The sequence below is a fragment of the Tachysurus vachellii genome, chromosome 20 (genome assembly GCF_030014155.1).
Source record: "Tachysurus vachellii isolate PV-2020 chromosome 20, HZAU_Pvac_v1, whole genome shotgun sequence".
Lineage (NCBI taxonomy): Eukaryota > Metazoa > Chordata > Actinopteri > Siluriformes > Bagridae > Tachysurus > Tachysurus vachellii.
The window spans coordinates 7,029,148-7,056,568 of NC_083479.1; the positions used below are offsets into that span (position 1 = coordinate 7,029,148).

The window sequence follows — 27,421 nt, forward strand, 5'->3', positions numbered from 1 at the left end:
TTAGTGATTTAAGAGCATTTGAGAGTGTTGACAGAGTTATATGTGAATACAATTTCTTTATGTGTGGTTTACACTTACATTAAAATTACTAACATTATGAAGTTATGAATGCACTGCGTCAATGAATCCTTAAACTTAAGAGCTCTCAAGGACAAAGGTGCCATAAAGATGTTTCATTTGATTCCATCCCCAGCGAACTCCAGACTCTGTCTTGCTAATAGATCCTGAATGTCTTAGAATAGAGTGTGAGACTGATGCTGCACAACTTCAATCAATATCATTGCGCTAGTCAACTAGTCAACCATCCACCAGACTATCCCTTTCATCTCAAGTTCTGTGGCAATAGGCAAGCAATGGGTATGGGTACCCTGGATGTTGTAGCTGCAAACCTACACACAGGTGACATGCAGTCCCCTGAGTCACTGAACAGTGCTCTTTAGCATAGCACTGCTCACCTCCATAACCTCAAGTTGGGGCTAGAAAAGGTGCCAAACATTGCTCCACGTTTCCCTGGCCAGCATACCACAGCTCCAAGCGATCAAAACAATCATCTTTCTAACACTCAGCACAGGAAATGTGAACAATTGAGAGAGATAAACTCCTGAGCTAAACGCTGTTACTAGCAAAACGCGGTTGTAGCTGCCTCTCTACATTACTACGATAGAAAAGAGGTGTTATTTGTGTAGCAACAGCGTTTAGCTCAGGAGTTATTGACTCGGGAAACTCCAATCTGTGAATATGCGGCCAACTTCCTGATCCGTCAGTTCTCTCCAGCGCTGGAAAGCTGATCCTATATTAACACGGTCCTACTCAGTTTTCTGAAGCATTTCAACATCGGAGACCCTACCTTTAACTCCGACACCGAAGATGATGACTTCAGTGGTTTCAGTGCACAGGAGGAGGAAGATAGTGACCAATGACTTTCTTGGTAGGCTACTGTTTACTGCTAATTGTTTATTTTTTGTTACAAGCCGTGTTTCGTTAAAGCCTATTTATTTTTGTTACAAGCCGTGTTTCGTTAAAGCCTATTTATTTTTGTTACAAGCCGTGTTTCGTTAAAGCCTGTGTAAAGTTAATTTGTTTCAATGTACCTGTAGGCACCTGCGGCTTATAGACATGGGCGGCTTATTTATGTTCAAAATAATATTTTTTTTTTATATTCAGGTGCGCTTAATAGTCTGGAAATTACGGTAGTGATGCATGTGAATATGAACATATTGTTTTATATATTACATATTGTTAAAGTACAAAATCTGCATGTAGTATTATACATAAATGAAAATCATAAAAGAGTTTTTATACAAGAGTTTATAAAAGAGTTTTTTGGCAGACCTGAAAAGAAACAGTCCATGCTCTGCCTGAGGTAGAATATAAATGTCGTTAACTATGACAAAAGCCAAATTCCAGAGGAAGGTAAAAAGGGTGACATTTGGTGATCAAGAGTTCCAGGTTTGGTGAGCAGAGGTACTATATTTTTGTGCTGTCACACCAGCTGTTGTTTACCATCAACACTCCACCACCCTGTCTCTTCCCCGACTCCATTGGCTGGTTGGACTGGTACCACTGGGTTAAGCAATTTCTCGGTGAAGGAGAAAAGTTTGCAGTCCCTGAATTTCCCTCTGGACCTTTAATCTGCCGTTCGGTGTCAACTAGATTTTGGCTAACAGGATGTTAGGTAGAGCACGGTGTCTGCATGCCTTCAGCCTATTCCTGGCATGAGCTTGTTTCCCCATGCAAGAGTATTTCTGTCATATGTGTTGCTGTTAAAATGATGTAAAAAAAACAAGGTTAAAGTGTATGCAAGTACAGAAAATTAACAAGAACAAACAACGCATGGTCAGTATAGTCGTGATGGAAGTTGACCTCACTGACACTATCTGATATATCAAAGCAAATGCATATCCAATGCATCCATGACAAAAGGAGTGAGGCAGTAGTTAGCTTAGGAATCAAAACATCACTTGTTTGACAGCTGGCAGGTATTCCAAAAGGGATAAGTAAGACCTTGATAACAGACAGATACACCTCACCATCATCAGTGACTAGGTGCCCACCCTGCTGAGTACAAGTCCTATTAAGAACTACATTTCATCATCACTGCTGTTCCAAAGGCAGACGAGCTAATCATTCTCAATGACTTTAATGCCAGTGTAGGTGCTGACAGCACCTCATAGGAAGTTATCATCTGCAAGTAAATGACAGATACCATTGACAGTATCTGCAAGTAAATGACAGTAACAGCCACATTTTACTGCAAATGCGTGCTGAACATGAGCTACTGATCACCAATACAGTACTCCACTTCCCTACTCGTAACAGGACTTCATGGATGCACACATGCTGAAAGCACTGGTATCTAATAGATTATGTAATTGGTAGGTAAAGGGACAGGAAAGATGATAAGGTTACCAAGTCCGTGTGTGGAGCCAACTGCTGGACAGAGCATCATATTACCTATAAAGTCAATATCCATGTATTTAGGTCATGAAACGTCCACAGGGTATAAAGGCATCTAAAAGTATGAAGGACAGAGTTATCAGAGTCATTCATCCAAACTCTTAAAATATGCCTAGTTATTATTGTTGAAGATAGAAATTGAAGATGTGATGCTGAATGTCATCAGTGATTATGCTCCACAAGTAGGCTGTGAGTCAGAAGAGGAGGAGAGATGCTGGAGTGAGTTAGATGAGGTGATGGAGAGTATTCCCAGATGGGAGAGGTTAGTGATTGGAATCAAGATTTGGGAACAAAGGTGATGAGGAGGTAATGGGCAGGTTTGGTGTTAAGGAAAGGAACCTGGCTGCAATTAGCACTTAATTCCAGAAGAGAGAGGAAAATAGGGTTACATATAAGAGTGGAGGTAGGAGTATGCAGGTAGACAACATTCTATGTAGACAAGGCAATCTGAGAGAGATGACTGAAAGGTGGTGGTAGGAGAGAATGTAGCCAGACAGCATCAGATGGTGATTGGTAAGATATGTGGTTCAGAAAAAGAGAAGAGTAAAGATAGAAAAGAAGACAAAATGGTCGAAGTTGAAAAAGGAAGAATGTCTTGAGGAATCCAGACAGAAAGGAGGGTGCTAGGTATGTCATATGGAAGAAGAAAATAAGATAAAAAAAAAAGCATGGCGGAGAGTGAGTGCAGAGTGTTTGAGGTACATGGCAAAAGCCAAATAATAAGCATACGATGAGTTGTATGCCAGATTAGACACGAGAGAAGGTGAGAAGGACTTGTACAGTTTGGTATACAGAATGTTAAGAATGGTAATGGAGAAGTACAGAGATGGTCAGAAGAAGCTGCATTGCGTCTTTGTGAATTTAGAGAAAGCGTATGACAGGGTGCCAAGAGATTTCTATGGTACTGCATGAGGATTTAAGGAGTGGCAGAGAAGTATGTCAGAGTAGTTCAGGATATGTATGAAAGGAGTATGACAGCAGTGAGGTGTGCTGTAGGTCAGACAGAAGAGGTGTGGAAAAGAGGCGAAGAGGTGATTGCAGGCAGGTTGAAATGGGTGGAGAAAAGTGTCAGGAGTGTTGTGTGACAGAAGAGAGTCAGAAAGATTCAAAGGAAATGTGTACAATACACTAGTGAGACCAGCTATGCTGTATGGGTTAGAAACAGTAGTAGTGAGGAAAAGAAATGAGGCATAGATGGAGGTAGCAGAGATGAGGATGTTGAGGTTCTCTTTAGGAGTGACGAGAATGGATAGGATTAGGAAAAAGCACACCAGAGGGACAGCTCAGGTTGGCTGTTTTGAGGACAGGGTCAGAGACGCTAGATTGAGATGGTTTGGACATGTGCTGAGAAAGGAGTGTGGTTATATTGGTACAAGGATGTTGGAGATGCAGCTGCCAGGTAAGAGGAAGGCCAAAGAGGATATATATATGTATGTGTTGAAAGAGGATATGAAGGTAATTGGAGCAAGAGTAGAGGATGGCGAGGATAACGTTAGGTGGAAACAGATGATTCGCTGTGTAGGGCCCTAATGGGAAAAGCCAAAAGAAGAAGAAAGTGGATGGAGCATGAGCGCAGCAGTTAGGCGATCCGTGACTTTGGTCTTGACTATTGTCTTGTTCATAATATGGTCTTGTTCATATTTTAAACTTATTCAGTGGTGTCTACCTCATTTGCTACTGTACTGTATTATGCTACTGTATTATTAATCAACAGAATGTTACCGCACTGTTTAGACGAGAACTATATTTAAACCCTAATATTAAACACACAAGGGAATCATTGCTTGTAGGAAATATTGCCCCAATATAATACTATCATTGGGGTCCAAGCATCACTGGTTCATGTTGACAAAAGGAGCACTATTTTATTGTACACTGATTATGATTAAAATGCATATAGCTACAGGAAGAGCAGTTGCGGTTTCAAAACCACAAAATGACATAACTGCCTAATTGCAATTTAAAAAAATGCATTTTATTTTGACAGTTATAATTTTTTTTAATACTTCTAATCTTATACTAATATATTTTTTTAATTACAAATCTTCACACTCATAAATGCCATTACTGCCTTCCAGTAGGTTACTAGAGGTTTGATGGGTCATGACAAGTCAGGTGATTGGCTGGGCCATTCTAGCAGCTTTTCTTTCTTTCTCTGAAGCCAATTGAGAGTTTCCTTGGATGTGTTTGGGATCATTGTCTCCAAACATGCTGTGTATTACAGCAACCAAATTGTTAAATTTTGTGAGTGATATTTGGTGAGAATGTATACAGGCCATGGCAGTTGAGTGCATTAGTTAATGTTATCATTGAAACAATTGTACATGCCAATTCTAGGTCTTTCTGAAGCTCTCCACAAATGGCTCTCGCGGTGCCGGACCAGAGCCAGGAAGATTGCAAAAGAGCTCAGCCATCCCAACAATGGACTCTTTTCCTTGTTGCATTCAGGGAAACGCTTCTGCTCCCTGAAAGCAAACCTGAAAGCAGAGAGGATGAGGAGAAGCTTCTTCCCGCAGGCCATTCGGAGTTCAAACCAGGAGACACCCAGGATCTTGCACTGGACCTCTCTCTCCATCCCCACTGCTCTATGCACACCCCCTTTTTTGCAATGACACTTTAATTCTGGACTGTCACTGTCACTTTAACTCTGGACTTGCACAGCACAGTGCCACTTTATACACTCCATACACTACTTACACACCACACTTCACCTGGACATTCTATGGACACTTTAAACTCTGGACTTGCACAGCACAGTGCCACTTTATATACTATTTACACACCATACTGCACAATTATGTATATTTATGCATATACATTATTTATTCATCTGTATTTTCATATTTTTATATAGTTTTCTTATATAGTTTTCTTATATAGTTTATACTTTTTATTATTTTATTCTTATTTTATTTCTTGCTTTTTTTTTTATACTTTTTATATATATTTTTTATTCTTATAACGGACAGTTGCATAAAGCATTTCACATATCGTACCCTGTATGTATGTGTATGTGACAAATAAAATTTGATTTGATTTTGGACAACTCTTCTGATATTTTTTTTATTTTCTGATATCCTCTTTGCAAGGAGCACCCGGTCATGGCCGGTTTATGGTGAAAGGATGTTCTTTCCACTTCTAGATTATGGCCCCAAAAGTGCTCACTGGAACATCCAGAAGTTTTTACATTTTAGTATGTTTTTATGTTTTACCCATTATGAGTGTTTCTTGTGTGGCACCTTGGTAATGAGTCACCTTTTTATATGTCATCAGTTGGGACTTAACCAGCTGATATTAATTTCCACTTCTAAGGGGCATGATTGCTTTCTAATTAATGACAGCTATTTGCTGTGATTGCACTGTAATCCTCTCTTTAGGCTGATAATCAGAGCAATGGCTGAACCAGTGAAACAGAGTATTCTAGCTGACAATGATACCAGAAAATTGAGACTGCCTGAAGGGGTTCCAAGCTCAGTAGTATTGTGTGTTCTGAATAAATTGTGTGAACAGGGTCAATTGAAAAACAAACACCATGCCAAGCCTTAAAGAACAAGATGCTGGAGTAACAAAATCTATGGAAGAAGAAGGCAGCAGTAACCTGCCCACTGTTGTCAAGAACTACAATGGAAAACAGAACAAAACAAAACCATGTGTAACACAGAATAATTGCACCACAGCAAACTTTGAAACAACTACTGCAGTTTTGTTGGTTTAAATTGATTCTGGGAATACTGTTTTTTTTATTATTCATATTCTAAGATAGACTGTTTTGAAATTTTAGTGAAACACTAAGCACAAATTGGTGTTTTATCCCTCTTGTACTGTTTTGTTGAATTGGTTGTTCATTTTTTTTTTGTGATTAACCATGGTTGACAGGTATTTCATTTCATTCAATTCTGCAGACATTTTATGCCATTGCATACTGTATATATCAGTGTTGTTAATGATCTTTTTTTTTTGATTTGCTTGCTTTTTCAACATTTACTTTGAGAGTGCCATTTATTTAAGAGTAATACATTTTAGGGCCTTTTTACACCTGGTCACTTCATGTGTTTTCTCTGATCCGATAGCTATTTGATTTGTTAAAACCGTTCCATTTACATTAGGCCACATAAATGCGCCTTGGTGAATCGGATATCAATCCGATAATCGCTAATCAATCCGGGGTAATTGAAATGGAACACGCTTTGGTGTATGCGGTTTTCAGAATGCAATCAAAAAGAAGATGAAAAAAGCATTTACTGTTTGCTGCATTTTTGCTGGCGGCAGCAGTGCATTTTAAGACCCAACGAGACACCTGGGTGAAAGATGTGACAATGTGAGTGACGTACTTCCGTTTGAGAGGAGTATAGTGCTGATGTATGTGGCTTGGACAACCACATTCATTTACACCTGTCCAGTTTCATCTGAAATGCGTCCCAGACCACCTCCTGAAGTGGTTTGAACAATCGGATTTATATCCGTCTCGAAAATGTTTCGGAGGGCATTTAGACCTGGTCTTTTTACGATCGTATAGCTATCCGATCACAGAAAACGCATGAAGTGACAAGGTGTAAAAAGCCCCTTAGATGAATTCAGTAACTAAAAGATATTTTAAAGTAAATACACTTTATTTAAATAAACAATAATAATTGACATAACATTTCTGGTTAGGTCTGTCTGTGGTTAAGATTAATTGGCTCAAGAAGAGTCAAGTGTTTTACAGTAAATTTAGGTTCCAGAAACTAATTAAAATGAAAATTATGTTCTCATTGGGTCAAGATTAATCTGGTCTTGGGTTCCATTTGAATAGATTAAGTTGAAATAACACTATTCAAATATGTAAAAATGTGTGTCATAATTATATTAAGTTAGACCAACGATTTATTTTTTGAGGGGGAGAGGACCTGCACTTTGTGTCACGGTCGTGCCATATTATTTCTCCCTGACTGCTGTCTTTACAGATTCAATGTCTTATGTCTTCAATTTCTCTTTAACCCTCTCTGACATTTTTCCACATTGAGATACTGTACCTACCAAGAAAAATAGCACTGTCACCGCCATGTTGCACTCTAGGGATGGTGTCTTCCTGGTAATGTGCAGTGTTAAATTTCTACCACACACAGCGTTTTTGCATTTAGACCAAAAAGTTACATTTTGGTCTCACCTGACCAGAGCACCTTCTTCCACATGTTTGCTGTGTCCCCCACATGACGTGTTGTAAACGGGACTTCTAATGGCTTTTTTCAAAAATGGCTCTCTTCTTGCCTCTGTTCCATAAAGGCTAGATTTATGGAGTGCACAACTAGTAGTCCTGTGGACAGATACTCCCACCTGAGCTGTGGATTAAATTTTTATTTGTCACATGCATATCTCTGCAGTTCCTCCACAGTTGCCATAGGCCTCTTGGTTGATTCTGTGATTAATACTCTCCATGTCTATGGCCTGTCAGTTTAGATTAACGGTCATGTCTTGGTAGGTTTGCATTTGTACCATACTCTTTACATTTTTGGATGATGGATTGTACAGTGCTCCATGCAATGTTCAATGCTTGGGATATTGTTTTATAAACTAATCCTGCTTTAAACAGCTTCACAACTTTATCCCTGACCTGTCTGGTGTGTTCCTTGGTCTTCATGATTCTGTATGGTTTCTAACAAGCCTCTGAGGGCTACAAAGAACAGCTGTATTTATACTGAGATTAAATTACACACAAGTAGACTCTATTTACTAATTAGGTGACTTCTTAAGGCAATTGGATCCACTGGATTTTATTTAGGGCAATCAGAGAAAAGGGTGCTAAATAGAAATGCATGCCACACTTTTCAGATATTTATTTGTAAAAAGCTTTAGACACCATTTATAATTTTTCTTATACTTCACAAGTATGTGCCACTTTGTGTTGGTTCATAGCATAAAATTCCAATAAAAGAAATTTTTGGTTGTAATGTGACAATATGTGGAAAAGTTAAGTGGGTATAAATTTTTTTGCAAGGCACTGTAATTGGAATAATACATACTATACAGATACAGTAAATGCATGCTTGACTAAATGGAACCTCTCAGATCATAGTGATCCCAAAATCAAATGTCACTGCCTTAGTTTTCCATTCTAAAAAAAGATTTTAATTGATAAACCAATTATAACATGGTTTCTACTGGGGCTGTGCAATATGGCCTAAAATAAAAACCCCTGATTTTTTCACAAAAAATTCGATTTACGATTTAAATCGATTTTCCCCTCCTACTGAAAAATCAATCTGCCGATTGCAAAGAAATTGTTCAAAACAAGTTTTTACTTTATTTTGTTTTGATTTTCCCTTCTGTGATTCTGACGGTAGGTTGTTTTTTGGCGGGTGTGCTTGTGTTGCCGCTGTCTTTTTCATTTCGCAGGGCGCAACATCTCTCCCACTCAACAGCATGCCAGTTTAAGGTGCTGCAGTAAATTAGTCATACTGTTACCTTTGCTAGCAACAGACTTTAAACACACTTTGCAGCGGGGTGTTGTTTGTGCTGCGTCTGACGCCGCAAAACCAAAAGAATTCCATATGACAGATGACACTGTGTCTTTCTTGGGAACGAGTTCTTCCCTGCTCGCTGCCATGTTGTTTGTGTATTTCCCTGGAAATAAGCGCATCCCGTATCTCTATGGCAAACAAGCAGGGGGAGGGTTGAGCCCATTCAAAACTACGGAAGCCCAGAGGGGAGCGTCAGCGGATGTTAAAGAAAAAAACGATTTTCATTCAAACAAGTCGACGTTAACTACACATTCGAGTAAATCGATAAAATCGATTTATCACCCAGCCCCAGATTCTACTACAGTAAACCTATTACCCAGTGTAATAAAATAAAAAGTATAAAAAGTAAATGAGGATCAGGCCCATTAAAACAATATGGTTACCACAAGCTAACCAAATGCACATTTTAAGCTCAGAGAACAGGGAGTTTAAGGAAAAGGATTAGAGATTTTAAACAAAGGGTAAGAAAATACAAACAACAGGCTAACAAAACTTGAAGCGTCACACAAAAAATTTTTTAAGGGAAACTATTTAGGGAGAAGGTCATCTCTCCAAGTTTGTTTTGTTTCTTCCTAGGGAGTGTTCTACAGTATGTGCAAGTAATGCCTAAATCTACTAACCACCCTTTTAAGTCTCAAAATCCTGATTGCATTTATTCAACAATGGACATCACCAAGGAGTATTAGACTCTATCTAGGTAACACATGCTGATTCTTCCTCTGTGTCTGGTTACCACTAGTCTATTTATTTGTGTACCTCTGTACTATCAGTGAATGCTGTGTGCAAGTGTGTGTGAGCAAGTGTGTGAGTGTAGCTAGTGGAGCATGCTACACACACAGTGATAAGCTGCGTCTGCTGTAAACCTCAGTAAAATATCTGGGATACTAAATTCCGCATATCAAATTAATCTGAGATTATTTGTTTGGTTACAGAATTAAGTAAGAACCATACAATTCAAGTCAATTGTTTTGGATAACACTTAACAATAAACATTGTTACAAAGCAGCTTTACAGGACTGTAACAATTATGAATAAATATTCTGAAGTTTAAAAGTTATATTTATATATTTTTCCCTAATAAGTAACCCAGAGATAATTATTATTTAGGTCCTGATAAAAAAAAACAAATCACACACAGCTACTGAGATATGCCTTGCATTTGCCTAGAGACTGTCATGCCTTCTTTGAACTACTGTTGTGTCAGTCAGCTGTATGTTCTGGTCTTTATTAAGCATCATTTGGACTTTGGCAGGAAGGAATTAGTGTTGGGTCCATGGTGAACTCAGAATTTGCACTGACCCATTAGTTCAACAGAAGCTCTTAATTGCACGATTATAATCTGTAGAAATGACATTATTTACATTTACGTTATCCTTCTGAGCCTGGTTCCTCTCAAGGTTTCTTCCTTATATTCTTCTTTATATGTATTTATTTTTATTCAGATTTTTTATTACATTTTTTTCTGTTTCGATTAGGGCTGTAGCTATCGAATATTTTAGTAATCGAGTATTCTACCGAAAATTTAATAGAGTATTCTACCGAAAATTTAATCAAGTAATCGGATAAAATGTATTTTTGCTTAATTAAAGAGCAATATTAAATATACAAGAGAAAATAAGACGGGTCTCTTAAAATGAACAACTAATTCAGGGGTGGCCAACCCGCGGCTCCCGAGCAACATGCGGCTCTTTGCCCGGTTTCATGCGGCTCTTACGTTCGTATCGAAGTTTGTATTTGTGTCTTTTTAATATGCATGTTCGCTTCGCTTGAGTTCAATACGGTATTTTCGTCAAACGTGCATGTGAGTGGGCTGAAAATACCTCAAAGTTTCCCAGTACGAGCAAGATCATTTGAGTAAACAATTTGTGTCAAGTTCGCTCTCAAAATGGCAGGGGAAAAAAAGGTGATGTTCAAGTGTGCCCATGTGTATGATGTGGTTCTTTGCGGTAACACAGTAAAAAATGTGGCTCTTGGGCTCTGACTGGTTGGCCACCCCTGAACTAATTGGTTTCTTTTTTAGAAAAATGAATTTTTATTTTTTAAATGCATAATATGCAATGCATGCAACAATATTTTCTATCAAAAATAAACATTTAAATATTACCCATTGTTTCTCTGTCTGTACTTGTACTATGAACAATGACAAAGTTGACTGAGAAGAATTAAGTACATTTAAGTGCCAAACATTCTGGGTTTTAAATGAACCCTTTTCTGAGATGCAAAAACAAAAAAATAAATTACTTTCAAATTACTATTTTAAAGTATCAAAACTAAGGCATACATTAAAATAAGAATATCATTATTATTATTATTATTAATAATAATAATAATAATAATAATAATAATAATAATAATAATAATAATACAAAAATACTCCCTTTAAGTCATGCAACTTAACTTTCAGAACTAAAAGATTCTAAATCTACAGCTCAGACATAACATAAGCCTTTACTCTCTAATTTGGAATGCTCTGTGGTAATTAAGAGGCAAAAAACATGGACAGGAACTTGGAACTAGAGACCATGAATGGTTTCTCCCTGAGTGCTTTAAGAACACATATATATATATATATATATATATAAAAATCAGAATATAAAAGCCCCTCTCACAACATGTGTGTGTGCTTTAAAAGTCTTTAAAGGAGCATGTGATTGCAACGAAGAAAGTTAAGCATATCAACATATCAACTGATGCTTGCCCTTCGCTTTGAAGCAATGCTTCCTGCTGCTGAAAACAGACGCTCTGATGGTGTCCAAAACCTTGGACATTTTCTGTCGTTTTCTCCTGTTTGTTTCTTCTCTTTGCTCATTGACATTTATCGCGCCCTTACATTTTGCAGCCCGCACGCGCCCTCAACTCAAAAGACCGCTAACTCCTCGCGTCTCCTTCCGCTTTGACGTAAGCGCGTTGTCACACACACAAAATAATTGCACAAGAACGTGACGTGAGCTTTAAAATGAATTAAACGAGGCTTCGAGGCAGAGGAATTTGCCTCGAGTAATTTTTGTAATCGAGTTACTCGAATTACTCGAGGAATCGTTTCAGCCCTAGTTTCGATACTTCAGAAAAGCTGCTTTGCGACAATGAATAGTTAAAAGCGCAATACAAATAAATTGAATTGAAAATTTAATTGAATTTGTATGTTACATACAAGCTGTCAGTACATTTAAACTCTTTATTAATGCTAAAATCTACAGGAGAAGAAGAAAAATATTTTTAAAATAAAGTATTTCTGTTTCAAAAATCAATAAAAAATTTAAATTTACTGTCAAATGATTAGCAAGTTTAGAGCAATTTTTGACCAAACATTGTTGATAAGGGGCCTTCAAAAAGCTCTGTCTATTTTCTAAAGCTTCTGTTTCCAAAGATTAAGTGAGAGTATATACCAGCAATACATTCATAGAGTGACGTTAAACCGATCACATAAATAGGACATCAACAGACGCTGAAGTAAACCTGATTTTATTTTGTTTGAGCTACTGAAAAACATCTCAGCAACAGCTTAGCCTGGTGCCTTCAAATTAAGAATATCTCTATCAGAGCATGCACTGATGGTCCCAGTGGCTTCTGGTCTTCACCCCCACTAAATTTTGAGACCAGACATTGATTATTCCCATTAAAATAAAAGCTTTAATATTATAAAATGTATCATTAGAAATTAATCAAATAGCTGAATAGGTGGGCTTCATGCAACCATCCTCACTAGTGTACACGCTCATATTATGTGTGAGTATAAAGCACTTCCACCCTGAAGTTCTCACAGAAACAAATTCAGAGAAGTGTAAATCAGCCCTTACCTGAGTGTAACATAAGGCAGCAGAAGCGTAGTCCTTCTCTTTAAAGAAGACATTCCCTTGTTCCCTAAATCTTGCTGCACATTCAGACGATTTCTTCACAGGATACTTCTCAGATATTCTCGACAATGTTTCAAGATCCTCTGGCCTATAAAGCAGACAAATGATAATGCACTACAAAAATAATGCACAAATAACTAAGAGAAATCAAGTAATCAAAAAAATTGTTATTGCTTGTATACTAACAAGTCATATACTGGGACTTCTATGGCAAATACACAGAACCAATTATATTTACAGCATTTGGCAGACACCCTTATCCAGAGCAATGTACAAAAGTGCTTTTAATTCTCTATCACTTAATACATTAACTCTGGTTCACTAGGTTACAGACTTAAGATACCATAAGCCTAAAACACTGTTCAAAATTTTTTGTTGTTGTTGTTTTTTAAACACACAACAAACAGGGGATAAAGTGCCAGTTCAATAAATGCACAAATTTCCTTTCAAAATAAATAAGGTCACATGTCTATATTGTCCATATTGTGGCAATTTTGTGATTCCACATATCCTGGGGTTCATGTATGTGCATCATTAAAATACTCCAAAAGCAATTCTCCTCAGTCAGCTAAGGTTTTTGATGCCACATTTCTATGCTAGTCTCTGATTAGTCTATGCTAGTCTCTGAATCTGATTTCACTTATTTTGGGATTAATAAAGTGCTACAAAAATAATTTCTAAAACCCAGAAATGAGATAGCATTTTTGCGCAGGGTTTCCCGCAGCACTTTGCAGTTCGGGCGGCCCGCCTAAGCTGGGAAACCCTACCACCTTAACTAGGTCGTCCAAAAAAAAAAATCCCGCTGCACAAAAGGCATATCGGAGAATAGCGCGGACACGCTTCACACTGCGAGCGGGCACGCGCGCCACACGGCCAAAATGAGAGAAAGACGTGGTCCGTCACTGTCTGGAGGATAACTAGCCAGTTGATAAAACGCGTGTCCGTGAGAACTGTAAGTGGACTTATGTTTTGGGTTTATTTAAGCCTGTTATTGTATTAGTCTATAGTCTATAGCAAATTTAAAGTAAGTTAGCAGGGGTCTCATTTATAAACCGTGCGTACGCACAAAACGGAGCTGGAAACGTGCGTACGCCAGTTTCCGCGCAAAGGTTGTGATCTATAAAAAACAAACTTGACGGGAAAATGTGCGCACCTTTAAGCAAACTTTGAGACGTGCGTACGCACATTCTGGAGACAAAGGGAATTGGCGACACAGATGGTGAGGTCGTGAACTGAAGTTAGATTGTAGAAAATACATGTGAGAAGAACGATTATAAGAATTAATGACATTTAATTTTCACCACATTTCATACGTTATTTCCACATTATCATGAGGGCTAAATCCAACAGTGTTATTTGTGCCGATTGTTTTAGGCTATATACATCTAGTAAAATACAAACGTAATTCAAAATGTATTAAAAATAAAATAATAATAATAATAATCAGCGCTACTCCGTCCAGGGTATATCCTGCCCAATGACGCCTGAGGATAGGCACAGGCTCCCCGTGACCCGAGTAGTTCGGATAAGCGGTAGAAAATGAATGAATGAATAATCAGCGCTGCCTTACAGTCACATTGTCCACAACGGGAGCGCAGGAGGAGATGGCGTGATGTGATACAGAATAGCATGAAATACCCTTTTATTAGAGAACTGCAGAACACAGTGTAAAAACGAAATATTTTCCTTAATGTACATATAGCTATCATAAAATGTCAAAGTCTGCAAATACAGTCATGAAGCACAATCGCTACTCATCATCGGTCCTAACTATTACGGTATTCATTACAAAACCGTCATGAAGAAGTATGTGTTCACTATAACATTTTCGGCTTAAATTTTCGCCCACAAATTAATTCGGTGATTTTGTCAAGGTGTTAACGATCAGTCTAATTGCTAGAAACATATAAATCCTCCGGTGACCCGGGTATGTAATGCTTCATGATGGCATTGCTGGCACTGTTGGAGGATTATGCCAATGGCAGAATAAGGAGAGAACGAGTTTTCAGGGACCATGAAGATATCCTGTCCCATTATGATGACTGGCTAATAAGCCGATTTAGATTCCCTAGAGCTGTGCTCTTAGATCTATGTGTTGAATTGGGTCCAGTATTAGAGAGGGCAACACGCCGGAACCATGCCATCCCAGTCCAAATACAAGTCCTCACCACACTGGGGTTCTTGGCAACAGGTAAATTATATATATATAAAGAACTATAAGTAATCCTCAACTTTGTCTCTAAGACCTTTTTGTATATGAAATAATTCTATTGGAATCTATCATCTCACCCTATAGGTCTGGTATATCACAGCCGTCCCTGAGTGCCATAATATCTGTCGTTTTGAATGGTATACAGTACTTAATATGGGTAGTCGATACATCAGGTTCCCCTACACTGTGTTTCCCAAATGTAATTGGCGCAATTGACTGCACTCATGTTGCTATAAGTTCACATCTGAAAATGAATTTGCTTATGTGAATACAAAGCATGTGCATTCTATTAATGTGCAAATCATATGTGACTCCAACATGACCCTCACAAACATTGTGGCACGCTGGCCTGGTTCAACACATGATTCCTTTATCTTGACACGTAGCAGTGTAGGGAACAGACTAAATGCAGGCGCAGTACGTTATGAGTGGCTTCTTGGTGAGTTTAACAATATTAAAAAGTAGAAACTGTAACAATTTTGTTTTTAATATAATTATAACAATTTTGCTTTTAATATAATTATAACCTGCAGGCGACAGTGGCTACCCCCCTGAGACGCTGACTCCTCACTCCATTTTTAAACCCGCAGAGCGCAGAGGAAACTCATTATAACGAGGTCCACTCTCGTGCCCGCGCAGTGATTTGCATTGACTATTTATGGTTAAAAATGGGCGTGTACAGGGCAGGATTTCACGTACGCACATCTGTGGGTGATCTGTGATTTATAAAGGGAACATTGCTTAGAGGAGGTTTTATAAATCGGAATTTTTTTTGCCGTACGCCATTTTTGGCTTTTGGGCGTACGTAAACTTTTAGTAGGGATCCTACGCACAGTTTTATAAATGAGACCCCTGGTGATTTTGTTGTTTAAGTTCTTCACCTGTTAGCTAGGTTGCACGTGCCTGTTTTTAATAATTGTTAAACGTAGTACAAAGTCTGTGGTCTATCTCACAAAGAAGCACCGCCCCCCGGGCCCCGCCCCCCTGCCCAACCCTACCGCCTTATCTATCAAATTTTCTGGGGGAAACCCTGTTGCCATTCTGGTTTCATGGTCCCAAAGTCAATTTTGTGTTTTGTGTAATTTTGTGTTTCTGAATACACACTAATGTAAAGTGGGTCTAAAGGAGCAAATTTTTATATTCACTCCCACATTCTATATTACTGTGTTATGGGTTGCCTGGCATCACATACACCTTCCCACAAAATTATACTTAAATTTTATACTTAAACTTATTTTCCTATGGTAGCACTGCACACTTGTTAAGGATGTGGTATGTTATCCCAGATGGTTGCTCTGATGTTGCGAGGTAGTTTTTGTGATCCCAGGTTGACTTTAGGGGGCTTTAATATAGTCAGCCAGCCGCTCTTTCTGAAAGCACAGTTTAACTAGCCGCATATATATTGTAGAGGAGCGACTTTTAGATACTTAGAAGGACTAGCGCTGAAAGAGGAATGCGGGTGTCCATAAGTTCCTACAGCACAGCAAAAGACTGTACTTCAAAAAGATTGTATAAAATGAATACATAAAACAAATACCAAACAAGTCACAGTTTAAAGACAGTTTAAGAATAAGGGGGAAAAGATTTTAAGAGATACTAATTAATCGTAAGTAATTTGTATTTATTGTATTAAGCAAAAAAATTCATTATCTTACTGTAGAGTTATGAAGCTATACCTCTTCAAAGTCACCATGTCTGTAATATAATTTATCCAAAAAGCAGTTTTTTTAACTATGGAATTTATTATAATTACTCTTCAAAGTGACCATATCTGACAATATAATTGTGCCAGGCGGCACTTTTTACTGCTTTATGAAATGAAAATTTTAAAATGTTAGTTGATAAAATTAGTGTTAGTTAATCAGCCAATTTTACTTTGGGACTTAAAGTAATAGCTCTTCAAACTCACTGTAGATGTTTCAACATAATTGACATTTTGATCAGTTACCAAATGTGACTCATTTTTAAATGGACACACACACACACTTCACACAATGGCCTATTGTCTCTATGGTCACTAAAATGATCAAGCAAAGTTTACTTTGGAAGTTTTTAATATTTGCTCTTTAAAGTCACTGCATAATTGTGTCAGGAGGAACTTTTAATCCATGATAAAATGTACATTTGAAATTGTAAGTTCAAACAGAATATGTTCACATTATATTGAGCTACTCTATGCTAAAAAGAAAAGATTCATCAATTTTACTGTGGAATTTTCAAAGTTACAATGTCTGCAGTCCATTATAAAATTATAATTATTTTATTCCATGATAAAATGCTTGATTATTTTTTTTATTTTAAACATAGAGTAGGTCATCCATAAGTAATATAAGTCAGCTTGATCAACAAGCAATGTGAATTTTCCATTTTATAAAAGATTAAATATTACCCACTGCCTGGTTTATATTAATTTAATGATATAATCAATGTAACAATTTTGAAAGGGAATTACTAAAATTAAATTTGTGTTAGCTGCAGACACGTTGCTGTCGAGCTAGCATGTTATTTTAGAAAACAAAACATTATGAGCTACTTGGCACAAAATGCCACAGAGTCCACTTTTCAGTCTGAATTAGAACACAATCTTTTAGAAGTAGGGAACTGTGTACTTAGTTCACTGTGTTTTTGTCTCTTTCCTGTTTTCGCCGATAAGTCAGACTATTTATCGTCAGTATGTCATAAACTGTGGGGATTACTTTTATGTTGCCAGTAAATATATCTTGGACGCACCACAGGATGTGCATAGGCCCACCTAGGAGCGTAGTCTCAGCTAAAATTCTGTTCTACTGAAGAAACACCTACATCTTGGAGAACTTGGAGTGAATAAATAAACAGGAAATGTCCATGTTTGGGTGAACTACACCTTTAAGCTATATAACTTCTGCCACATAAGCAATTTAAAGAGTCAGCAAATCAAATATTGAAATTTAAAGATATTTACTCTGCTCACTGTCATTCCAACACTTCTATAGCAGTGATTCCCAATTCTAGTCATGAATTTAACTTTTTGAAATTTTCTTTTTTCCCCCTCATCCTCCTAATCCCCTCATCTAATTTACCCTCATCCCTCTTGTAAGGATGGCAATCAAGAAGACTTTAGCAATGATGTCATAAAAATTCTTGTCCATGGAGATGAGAAGCCAGTCATGTCCATCTGGAAGCAAGGTCCTAACAAAATGTGAAAATATTGCAAAAGCTTGTGCTCTTCTTTTGTGTCTGATTTTCATGTAATGGTTTTATATGTTCAAATACTGTATAAGAAAGTATTTCAAAAAAGTTGGTTAAAGAAACCTTTTTTTTTAAGTTTATACTATTTTTAAAAAAGAGCACTTGGCCATGGACTTGCTTAATTTACTTAGAAGACAGGATTTATTTTTAACAGCAGTCTGTTAATATCAGTTTGTTGCTCAGGTTAAGATTCTGTCCAGTCTTTACATAGACATGTAAGTTTAGATGGCTTGAGTTTTACAATCCAAAATGTTATTACACTTTACTGCTGCTTGAGCTGTTTAAATTCTTATTCTTTTTTTAAGCATTGATCTGTAAGTGCATGTTAATTCCTTAAAATGAAGCTCTTAATAAATAACTCTTGATTGCACATTTACTGTCACAGTACTATATTGTCACAATCTCATTTTATTTAACTTAAAATTATTAACACTGAATAAAACAAGTAAAAATTTATTAAAATAGAATTTTACTTAATTATATCAATTAATTACATCAGAACAGTAAGTAAATACTACTCATAATTTAACAGGCCATGTTACGTGTACTTATTTACTTTTTTTAATTTTACTTAATTTCACAGGTGTAAAATCTACTTGAAAAACCTGAATGTAAAAACTTGCAAAAGAAAAATTTTGTACATTTTAATTATTATTTGATTAGGTAGATTAGTGTACATTAGGTCCTGCTGAAGTGATTTAGAAATGTTCATTTGCACCACCTTGCACAATTATAATGCCAGATATTGTGAATTTGAAGAGGCATTATTAAAAACTCCCACAGTAAACTTGGCTGATCTTCGTGAGCATAGAGTAGGTCATGCTGAAGTGATGAGATTTTATAATGGATTTAAATGTGACTCCTAACACAATTATACAGCCAGATTTAGTGAAAGTATTAAAACATTCAATAATCTTTATTGTGAGCCTAGAGTAGGTCATTATGAAGTGATTAATTATTTTTTTTAAACTAATATTTAAAAAGTATTCATTTAACAATGGATTAAAAAAGCATTTATTAAAATGTTATTAATATTGTTCTGTAGTGTAGAAGCTCGCAGATGCACATTTTCCGTTTTCAGCTCTATTAACAATACTATACAATACATAATACAATATAAATAATTATCAAAAAGCCACACCCAAACTAGCCACGGGGTTTTGCAAGCCAGTGATTCTGTCCCAAGCCCAACAATCTGAGAGATTAATGACTGCAAAGTGGTGGTAAGAGAGAGTGTAGCCAAACAGCATTGAATGGTGATGTGTAAGCTGTCTCTGGTGGTCAGGAAGAAGAGGAGAGGAAAGATAGCAAAGAAGACCAAAGAGTGGAAGTTGTAAAAGGAAGAAAATTGTGAGGAATTCAGACAGAAGCAGAGACAAGCTTTAGGTGGTCAGGAAGAGCTTCCAGATGACTGGGAATCTACAGCAGAAGTGATCAGGGAGAAAGGTAGGAGGGTGCTAGGTGTGTCATCTGGAAGCAGAAAAGAAGATAAGGAAATATGGTGGTGGAACGAGGAAGTACAGGACAGCATTCAGAGGAAGATGCTAGCTACAAAGAAGTGGGACATAGAAAGGACAGAAGAAAATAGACAGGATTTGCAAGAAATCGCAATGCAGAGTGAAGAGGGACATGGCAAAAGCCAAACAATAACAATGCCAGGTTAAACACTAGGGAAGGTGAGAAGGACTTGTACAGTTTAGCAAGACAGAGAGATAGAGATGGCAAAGATGTGCAACAGATAAGGGTGATTAAAGATAAACATGGCAAGGTGTTAACAGGCAAGGAGCTGATGAATGAGGAAAATGACAGGTTAGAAGAGGTGAATATTGCAGAGCAAGAAATAGCAAAGATTAAAAAGGATGAGGTGAAAAAGGCTCTGGAGTGGAAAGTCTGTTGGTTCAGATGACATACCTGTGGACGTGTGGAAGTGCCTTGGAGAGACAGCAGTGGAGTTTCTATTTCGACTGTTCAACAGGATTTTAGAAGTTAAAAGATGCATGAGGAATGGAGAAGTGTTCTAGTGCAAATGTTTAAGAACAAGGGTGATGTGCAGATATGTAGCAACTACAGAAGTATAAAGTTGATGATCCACACAATGAAGTTATGGGAAAGAGTAGTGGAAGCTAGGCTAAGAAAGGAAGTGGAGATTTGTGAGCAGCAGTATGGCTTCATGCTCAGAAAGTGCACTAATGATGCAATTTTTGATGTTAATGTTAATGTTAATGAAAATGTTAATGGAGAAGTACAGAGATGGTCAGAAGCAGCTGCTCTGCGTCTTTGTGTATTTAGAGAAAGCATATGACAGGGTGCAGAGAGAGGAGCTATAGTACTGTATGAGGATGTCAGGAGAGGCAGAGAAGTACGTCAGAGTAGTTCGGGATATGTATGAGAGGAGTATGACAGCAGTGAGATGCTATACATCAGACATAGGAGTTCAAGGTGGAGGTGGTTCTTGTTTACTATGGTGACGGACAGGTTGACAGATGAAGTCAGACAGGAACCTCAAAAATGTGCAGAGGAGGGAGATGGTTATATTGGTAGAAGGATGTTGAAGATGAAGCTGCCAGGTAAGCGGTCATGAGGAAGGCCAAAAAGGAGATATATGGATGTGCTGAAAGAGGACATGAAGTTAACTGGTGCGAGAGTAGAGGATGCCGAGTATAGAGTTAGGTGGAAACAAATGATTCGTTGTGGCGACCCCTAGCGGGTAAAGTCGAAAGGACACGAGGCTAGTTTAATCGTGCTTTCAGAAAGTGCGTCCAGCTTAACCGCAGTCTGAGTGGCTATTTGCACTGTTCATTTTAAACGTTTTCTTTATTCGTTTTAACTCATAAAACATTCTGGACTGAAATTGCACTATAATAACAACGGACAAAAGGGAGTAGCTTAGCAACAGCGACTAGCGTTAACAACAGTCTAGCGGGATAAAGTCTAACGACTACCTCCTCAAAGCAGCAGATGATACGATCACTGTGAGATCTAAACACAACTATTAAAATCATAACATTTCATACATGAACACATCGGCGCGGTCTGCCAATGTTGTTACTTACTTAACATTACCTACACATTTCATGTGGCATTGTTAAAGTCGGTGTTTTACCTTCTGGAGATTAAACACTATTTCAGAGCCTACGGAAAGCTTTACATGTGCTAAAATAACTAATCTAACGTGAATATTGTTAATAAAATGTACTAACTGTAGTTGTGACAGTCCAAAGTGGAAAAGCTCATCTATGTCAGTGCAGGAAGAAAAGCGCTCTGTTGTCGTGGATTCAAGCCGAGTCCATTTCTGCTCAACATATTTTATCCACCCCGGACACGGGAGATCCATTACCACTTCAGATGATTAAAAAAAACTACTTCGCTGTAGAAATGTGCATTTCTTGTAACAACGATATCCGCTGGAATCGTCCAGCCGACGTCTCAGCCGAGAAACACTTCTTCTTGCAGCTGTAATTGAGAGCTGCTTTAGTTCCATACCGCCACCTCCTGTACTGGAGTGTGAAGAGACTCGCTCCGTTTGTCCCTCCACTGAGATGAGGCACTCTGTGAGGATCCTGAGGCATCTAGAGATCTACCAGCTTCAGTTACACTGTGCTATACTAAGAGGAGATGAAACTCCATGTGGTCTTTGAGGACAACATTTATCAGACTGTATATTTATAATCACACCCTCCAGTGTCACCCATATGAGGATGAGGTTCCCCTTTCAGTCTGGTTCCTCTCAAGGTTTCCTCCTTTACCATTCCAGGGAGTTATTTCCTTTCCAATGTCATCTCAGTCACCTCAGACTTGTTCATTGGGGATCAATACATTCATTCATTTTCTACCGCTTATCCGAACTACCTCGGGTCACGGGGAGCCTGTCCGCTACACAAATAAATTTTAATTGAATTGAGACGTAACTGTAGGCTTGAATGTATTTCTTGCATCCTAATTTTAGTTCAATTTTATGAATTTAATAAACACCTTTATCATTAAAAAAAATATTTATATTTAAAATAATTTTAATAATCACCTCATTACATCCAGCCGCCAACATTTCTTTATTTAGTTCTTACCTTGCATTTACACTTTTGGTACACAGTAACACATTTTTAACGATTTCCTTTAATGGCCATATTTTACATGGTCCTGTATTGTGTTGAACTATGAAGATAAAGTGTGCACAAATGCTTTGTAAGGATTGGATTTATCATCAATAAAATACCAATTATGCACTTCTCACTAGTTTTAATATACCACATGTCTATGTTGTGGTAGTTTTGTGAGTACACTTATTTTGGGAGTTAGTGTGTAAAGGATGTGCACATGGCATCAGTAAAATACCACTGAAAATGTGTTTTTTCTGAGCTGTTAATTTGCAATAGAGAATATCTGACTTATAATGAATTTAGTGATACATATACTGGAATACCTGAAAAAGATTTTTAAATGACTAACACATTAAATCTACTCTAATATTAATCTGTAATAGGTCTATTTCAAAGTCTCACAAATTTAAATAAATATGTCTTGAAAACACATCATAGATACTCATAGAAGTACTCATAGATACAGAAAGTTGCTCCCCAAGATCTCTATTTATATGGAAGCAATATGTCCCATTCATAATATAGAGGAATGTATTGTGAATCAAAAGTGAAAGAGCATCACCTTAAAAATATCATTGTTATGCCTATAGCATGTTACAAAATGCATTTTGTATTGACTCATCATTCTGCAATAAAGCTGAGGTCTCCTTGGTACACTTATTTTTCAACTGTGCATAATTCACTCAGTTTTAAAGAAATATAACTTTATATATAATATAACTGTGCTGTTCATCAACTGCAAGCCAATTTACTCACTACGTGAGTTTTCCCTGTTCATTCTAGATATTACATCCTAGAGATGAGCCGGATACTCGGCTGAAACGAGTATCCGGTACGGATAAAGCACTTCTGCCGAGTACGAGTATTATACGAGTAATACGAGTCAATATCTGTGCTCGGATCGAATGAAAATCATCATTGGGTAGCTGATTGTGTCAGCGTTCTGTGATAGGCTAGTCACAGCGCCCCTCCCCTACAGTGATAGGCTAGTCACAGCTCCCGTCCCCTACAGTGATAGGCTAGTCACAGCGCCCCTCCCCTACACACATACAGATGTATTGTGTTGCTGTGTCTCGCTCTGCTCACTCACAGTCACACACAGAACAGCTCTCTGTCTCTCCCTCAGTCACTCGGGTTCGAAGGGTCTTTTCCGTTAACGTTTAAGGTTTCTTCAGCATTTTACTTCGGGTTGTAACGTTAATAACACGTACTTACTAACCAGTAGAGTTCTGGTAAACGTGGGTTCGTTCAGACGTGGTGCTTGCTTGGTAGAATGCGACTCGCATTGCATCTCTGCCTGTCGGAGATTTTTTCTTTTTTAAACCTTCAGCTGTCTCTAACCAGTAACCAGACACTGAGTGTCTGACACGTTTTTGCTGTATTTCATAAAAACATAAAGGTAGTAAGCTAGTGTTATAAATATTACAAATTAATTATTAAGCTACTCACACACACACACAAACAACTGGTGTGGAAATAAAAAAATAAAAAAGAACCAAAAAAATAAAATCACACTGATCATAAAAAAAAGAAAGTTATGTTGTTCATTACATTTTACTTCATAATTGCACTGCATTGTTTTGTTTTCAAGTTGCAAAACTTGTTCTGTAATATAGTTCGTTTGCTGTCGTGATCAAAACCATTGATCTGAAGCTCAATCCTGATGCTGTCCTGTAAATATTTTTGTAATCAGCAATAAATATAACAATTTCTGATCAACCCATATCAATTGCATGCTTAAAATAACATACCGGTTAAAGCCCCGCCCATTTCAAGACATTCCCCGCCTACTTCCGGGTTAGGCCACACCCACTCCGAGTACAGATACAGATACAGATAATTCATATGGTTAACAGATACAGATACAGATAATGCTGTACTCGCTCATCCCTATTACATCCCTCCTGTCGTGAGTGTGAGCAGCTGGCAGACTTACTTAATAATAATAATAATAATAATAATAATAATAATAATAATAATAATAATAATAATAATATTACTATTAGCAGTAGTAGTAGTATTCTCTGAGTCTTTAATAGAGCTAACCTTACCCATATACTGCTAAAGACAAAATATATAGACAAAATTCTAAGAGCTTCCCCAGGCCAAAGAGGATGCTTACAGAAGTGAGATAGACTTGTACAACCAGGGGGCCATTTCAGAAAGGAGGTTCAACCAAGTCTGAGTTTAAACTTGAACTCTGAGTTGACAAACCCCGAGATGGGAAACTCTGAGTTTTCGGTTACAGAACAGCTGAAAAGAGTTAGTTTTATTAACTCTAAGTTGACTGACGCTGAGTTAAGCGCGTGCACCACAGCTATAAAAAGCCATTATCAATGGAGCGCAGATATAACGAGTCACCATGTCAACATATTTTATATATATATAAAATATACCTTTAAAAGTAATATTTTTAATGTAAACTTCTCCCTCTAGTTACACACTTTGTTCAATTCAAGGATAATTCATGCAATTGTATATTGTTCATTTCTTGTCTCTCCTTATTGTTTCAGTGGTTGATGTTGATTTGGGATTTAGAAAGTAATTAATAAGTACTTTCTAGAGATTAGTAATTATTACATTAATCTAATTAGACTGGTTGAAGATGTAATTTGTAGTTACTAATTAAGATCTATTTTAGAGTAAATTCCCAACTGTTATAATATCAGAGGTGAAACCAGAAGAACAGAATTTTATTTTATTAGGAAACAACACAAAAATGGTCAGAAAGCACTTAAGAGCGAGGCACACTTTCCTGACCGCTCTGCAAACAGTAGCCTTACTAATATGTTCTGCATCCCCGATGTTATACACAAAACTACCATTTGCAAAGAAACGTAAGGTAACGCAAAGCATCTACTCGGATGTAAGAGCACGGCCGCGATGGCTGATGTTAGGATGGATTATATTATGGATCTTGCATAGGGATGTGACAAAAACCACTCTGGGCTTAAACGAATTAACATACAGACCCTTCATCAACAGGATCGTCCATAAAAGGACACGCCATTTCATTCATTTTACATTTACGGCATTTAGCAGACCCCCTTACCCAGAGTGACTTATATTTTGTTTCAACTAATACAACTGACCAATTGTGTCCACAAAAGCTTGATGGACCTGGGATTTGAACCCATGACCTTCTGATCAGTAGTCCAACACCTTAACCACTGAGCTACCACATCCTCTTTAAAAAAGGGGAGGAGACCGACAGAAACTCTGGGTTTACCGAAGAAAACCTGCTCCCAACCAGGTTAGGTTCACAGAGTAAGTTACTATGGTAACTGACTCTGAGTATAAGTTACCTCTCTTTCAGAAACGGGCTTGACTTAACCTGCTTTCTCGGGTTTAACTTACCTCCCTTTCTGAAACGGAAAACCCAGAGTTTCCCTCATTTCAGGGTTAACATACTCAGAGTTTTCACTTAACCTGCTTTCTGAAACAGGCCCCAGGACAAATATGCATTGAAAAGGGAGATAAGAGAAGCCCAACAGATCTTAAAAAAATAAAATAAAAAAAAGACATTCAAAAGAGATCCTGTGTCTGTGTGGAAAAACACAAGGCAACACAAGTTCGTTCCCACTGTTCAGGTGGAGACATGATTTCAATAGAAATAAACAATCTTTGACACTTGGAATGTCCCACAATACTAAAAGCACAGCAACATAATGCACAAATTAACAAAACCAGAAGCTCTTCACATACAGATACACATATGCACAGGGGCCAGAGGGCTAGAAAACAACTCAATACTATCACACCAATCCCCAAATCCAAAACTTACCATGATGGCCAAATACACACCAGAAAACACCATAAGTGTGCAACAGCACAAAGGTAGAAAAATGAAACTCCACCAAAGTCAGCCAGCCACTCACAGCTCCATTAGCAATTGCTGGGTTAATTGGCTGCAATCCCACTGCAACTACAAAAAAAACACATGCACACAACCATACACTCACAATAACCTCCAGGGCAATCAAACTTGGTTTACTGACCTTGCACAAAGGTTAATAAACATAAATTGACCACAAAACAAGAAAGATACAAACAAATAACCAGTTTATAAGACATTCCCATAAATGAATAACAAAACAAAAGATAAAGTACAAACAAATAATCAACTCGATTCAGGAAGAACAACATCCTGTGGGACATGCTTACCAAGTTTGTCTTTTTAAACCTAAAAGATTTTCTCATCTTCTCTCACTCCCTGGAGGAGCACAGACACCGCATTCTAGTCATGCTTCGATGTCTGCTCCAAAACCATCTGTATGCATATTTCCATACCCCTAGCACCCACCACCTGAACAGAAGTACCATATTGGTGAACGGAAACTCTTGGCTATCAAGTTGGCCCTAAAGGAGTGACGCCAATGGTTGGAAGGCCCAGAGCAACCGTTCCTAGTTTGGACAGACCACCGAAACCTTGAATACCTCCACTTGGCCAAGCGTCTGAATCCCTCAAGTTATCACATTATTTTTAATTTCACCCTCTCTTTTCGCCATTTTTACATGATCTGTAAACCTGACACTCTCTCACAAGAGTATGCTCCAGATGAGGTGGAACTGGCCCTGGAACACATCCTCTCTGCATCAGAAACAGTCTGTGTGCTCCACCTGGGGACAATAGAGAGGTGCAACAAGCCATCTCCGAACTACCTGTTCCAGACAGCTGTCCTGAACAAAGACTCTATGTCCCCAACCACCTAAGATCCCAAGTCCTCTGATTGAGTCATTGCTCATGCCTGTTTTGCCACCCCTGCACCTTCTGCACCCTTTACACCTTCCAAAAGCACTTTTGGTGGCCATCTATAAGAAAAGATGTCCAGGAATTTGTAGCAGCATGAGAAGTCCTCCAAGACCCCTCGAGCTGGGCTCCTGCGCTCTCTCCCTGTTCCCAGATGACCCTGGTCCCGCCTATCTATGGATTTCATTACTGGACTGCCTTCATTAGTCGGACATACAACCGTTCTCACAGTAGCAGACCGATTTTCCAAGATGGTTCATTTAATCCTGGTGGCCAAGTTAACTTCCACCAAGCTGACCACACAGGTCCTTCTCCAGCATGTTTTC

At 37.9% G+C, this 27,421-nt stretch overlaps 1 protein-coding gene across 2 annotated transcripts in view; it reads right to left on the reverse strand.

Moving 5' to 3' along the window:
- Nucleotides 1-21,686, reverse strand: part of smyd4 (SET and MYND domain containing 4) — a 35,798-nt gene extending 14,112 nt beyond the window's left edge. The window contains exons 1-2 of one of the 2 annotated variants that reach the window (XM_060895577.1): nucleotides 21,449-21,686; nucleotides 12,752-12,896 (exon numbers count right to left, since the gene is read on the reverse strand). In XM_060895577.1, coding sequence (XP_060751560.1) covers nucleotides 12,752-12,896; nucleotides 21,449-21,582 — 279 coding nt within the window. In that variant the 5' untranslated portion in view covers nucleotides 21,583-21,686. The remainder of the gene's footprint in view (nucleotides 1-12,751; nucleotides 12,897-21,448) is intronic. The other variant, XM_060895576.1, reaches the window with a different exon arrangement.
- Nucleotides 21,687-27,421: the final 5,735 nt, after the last annotated feature.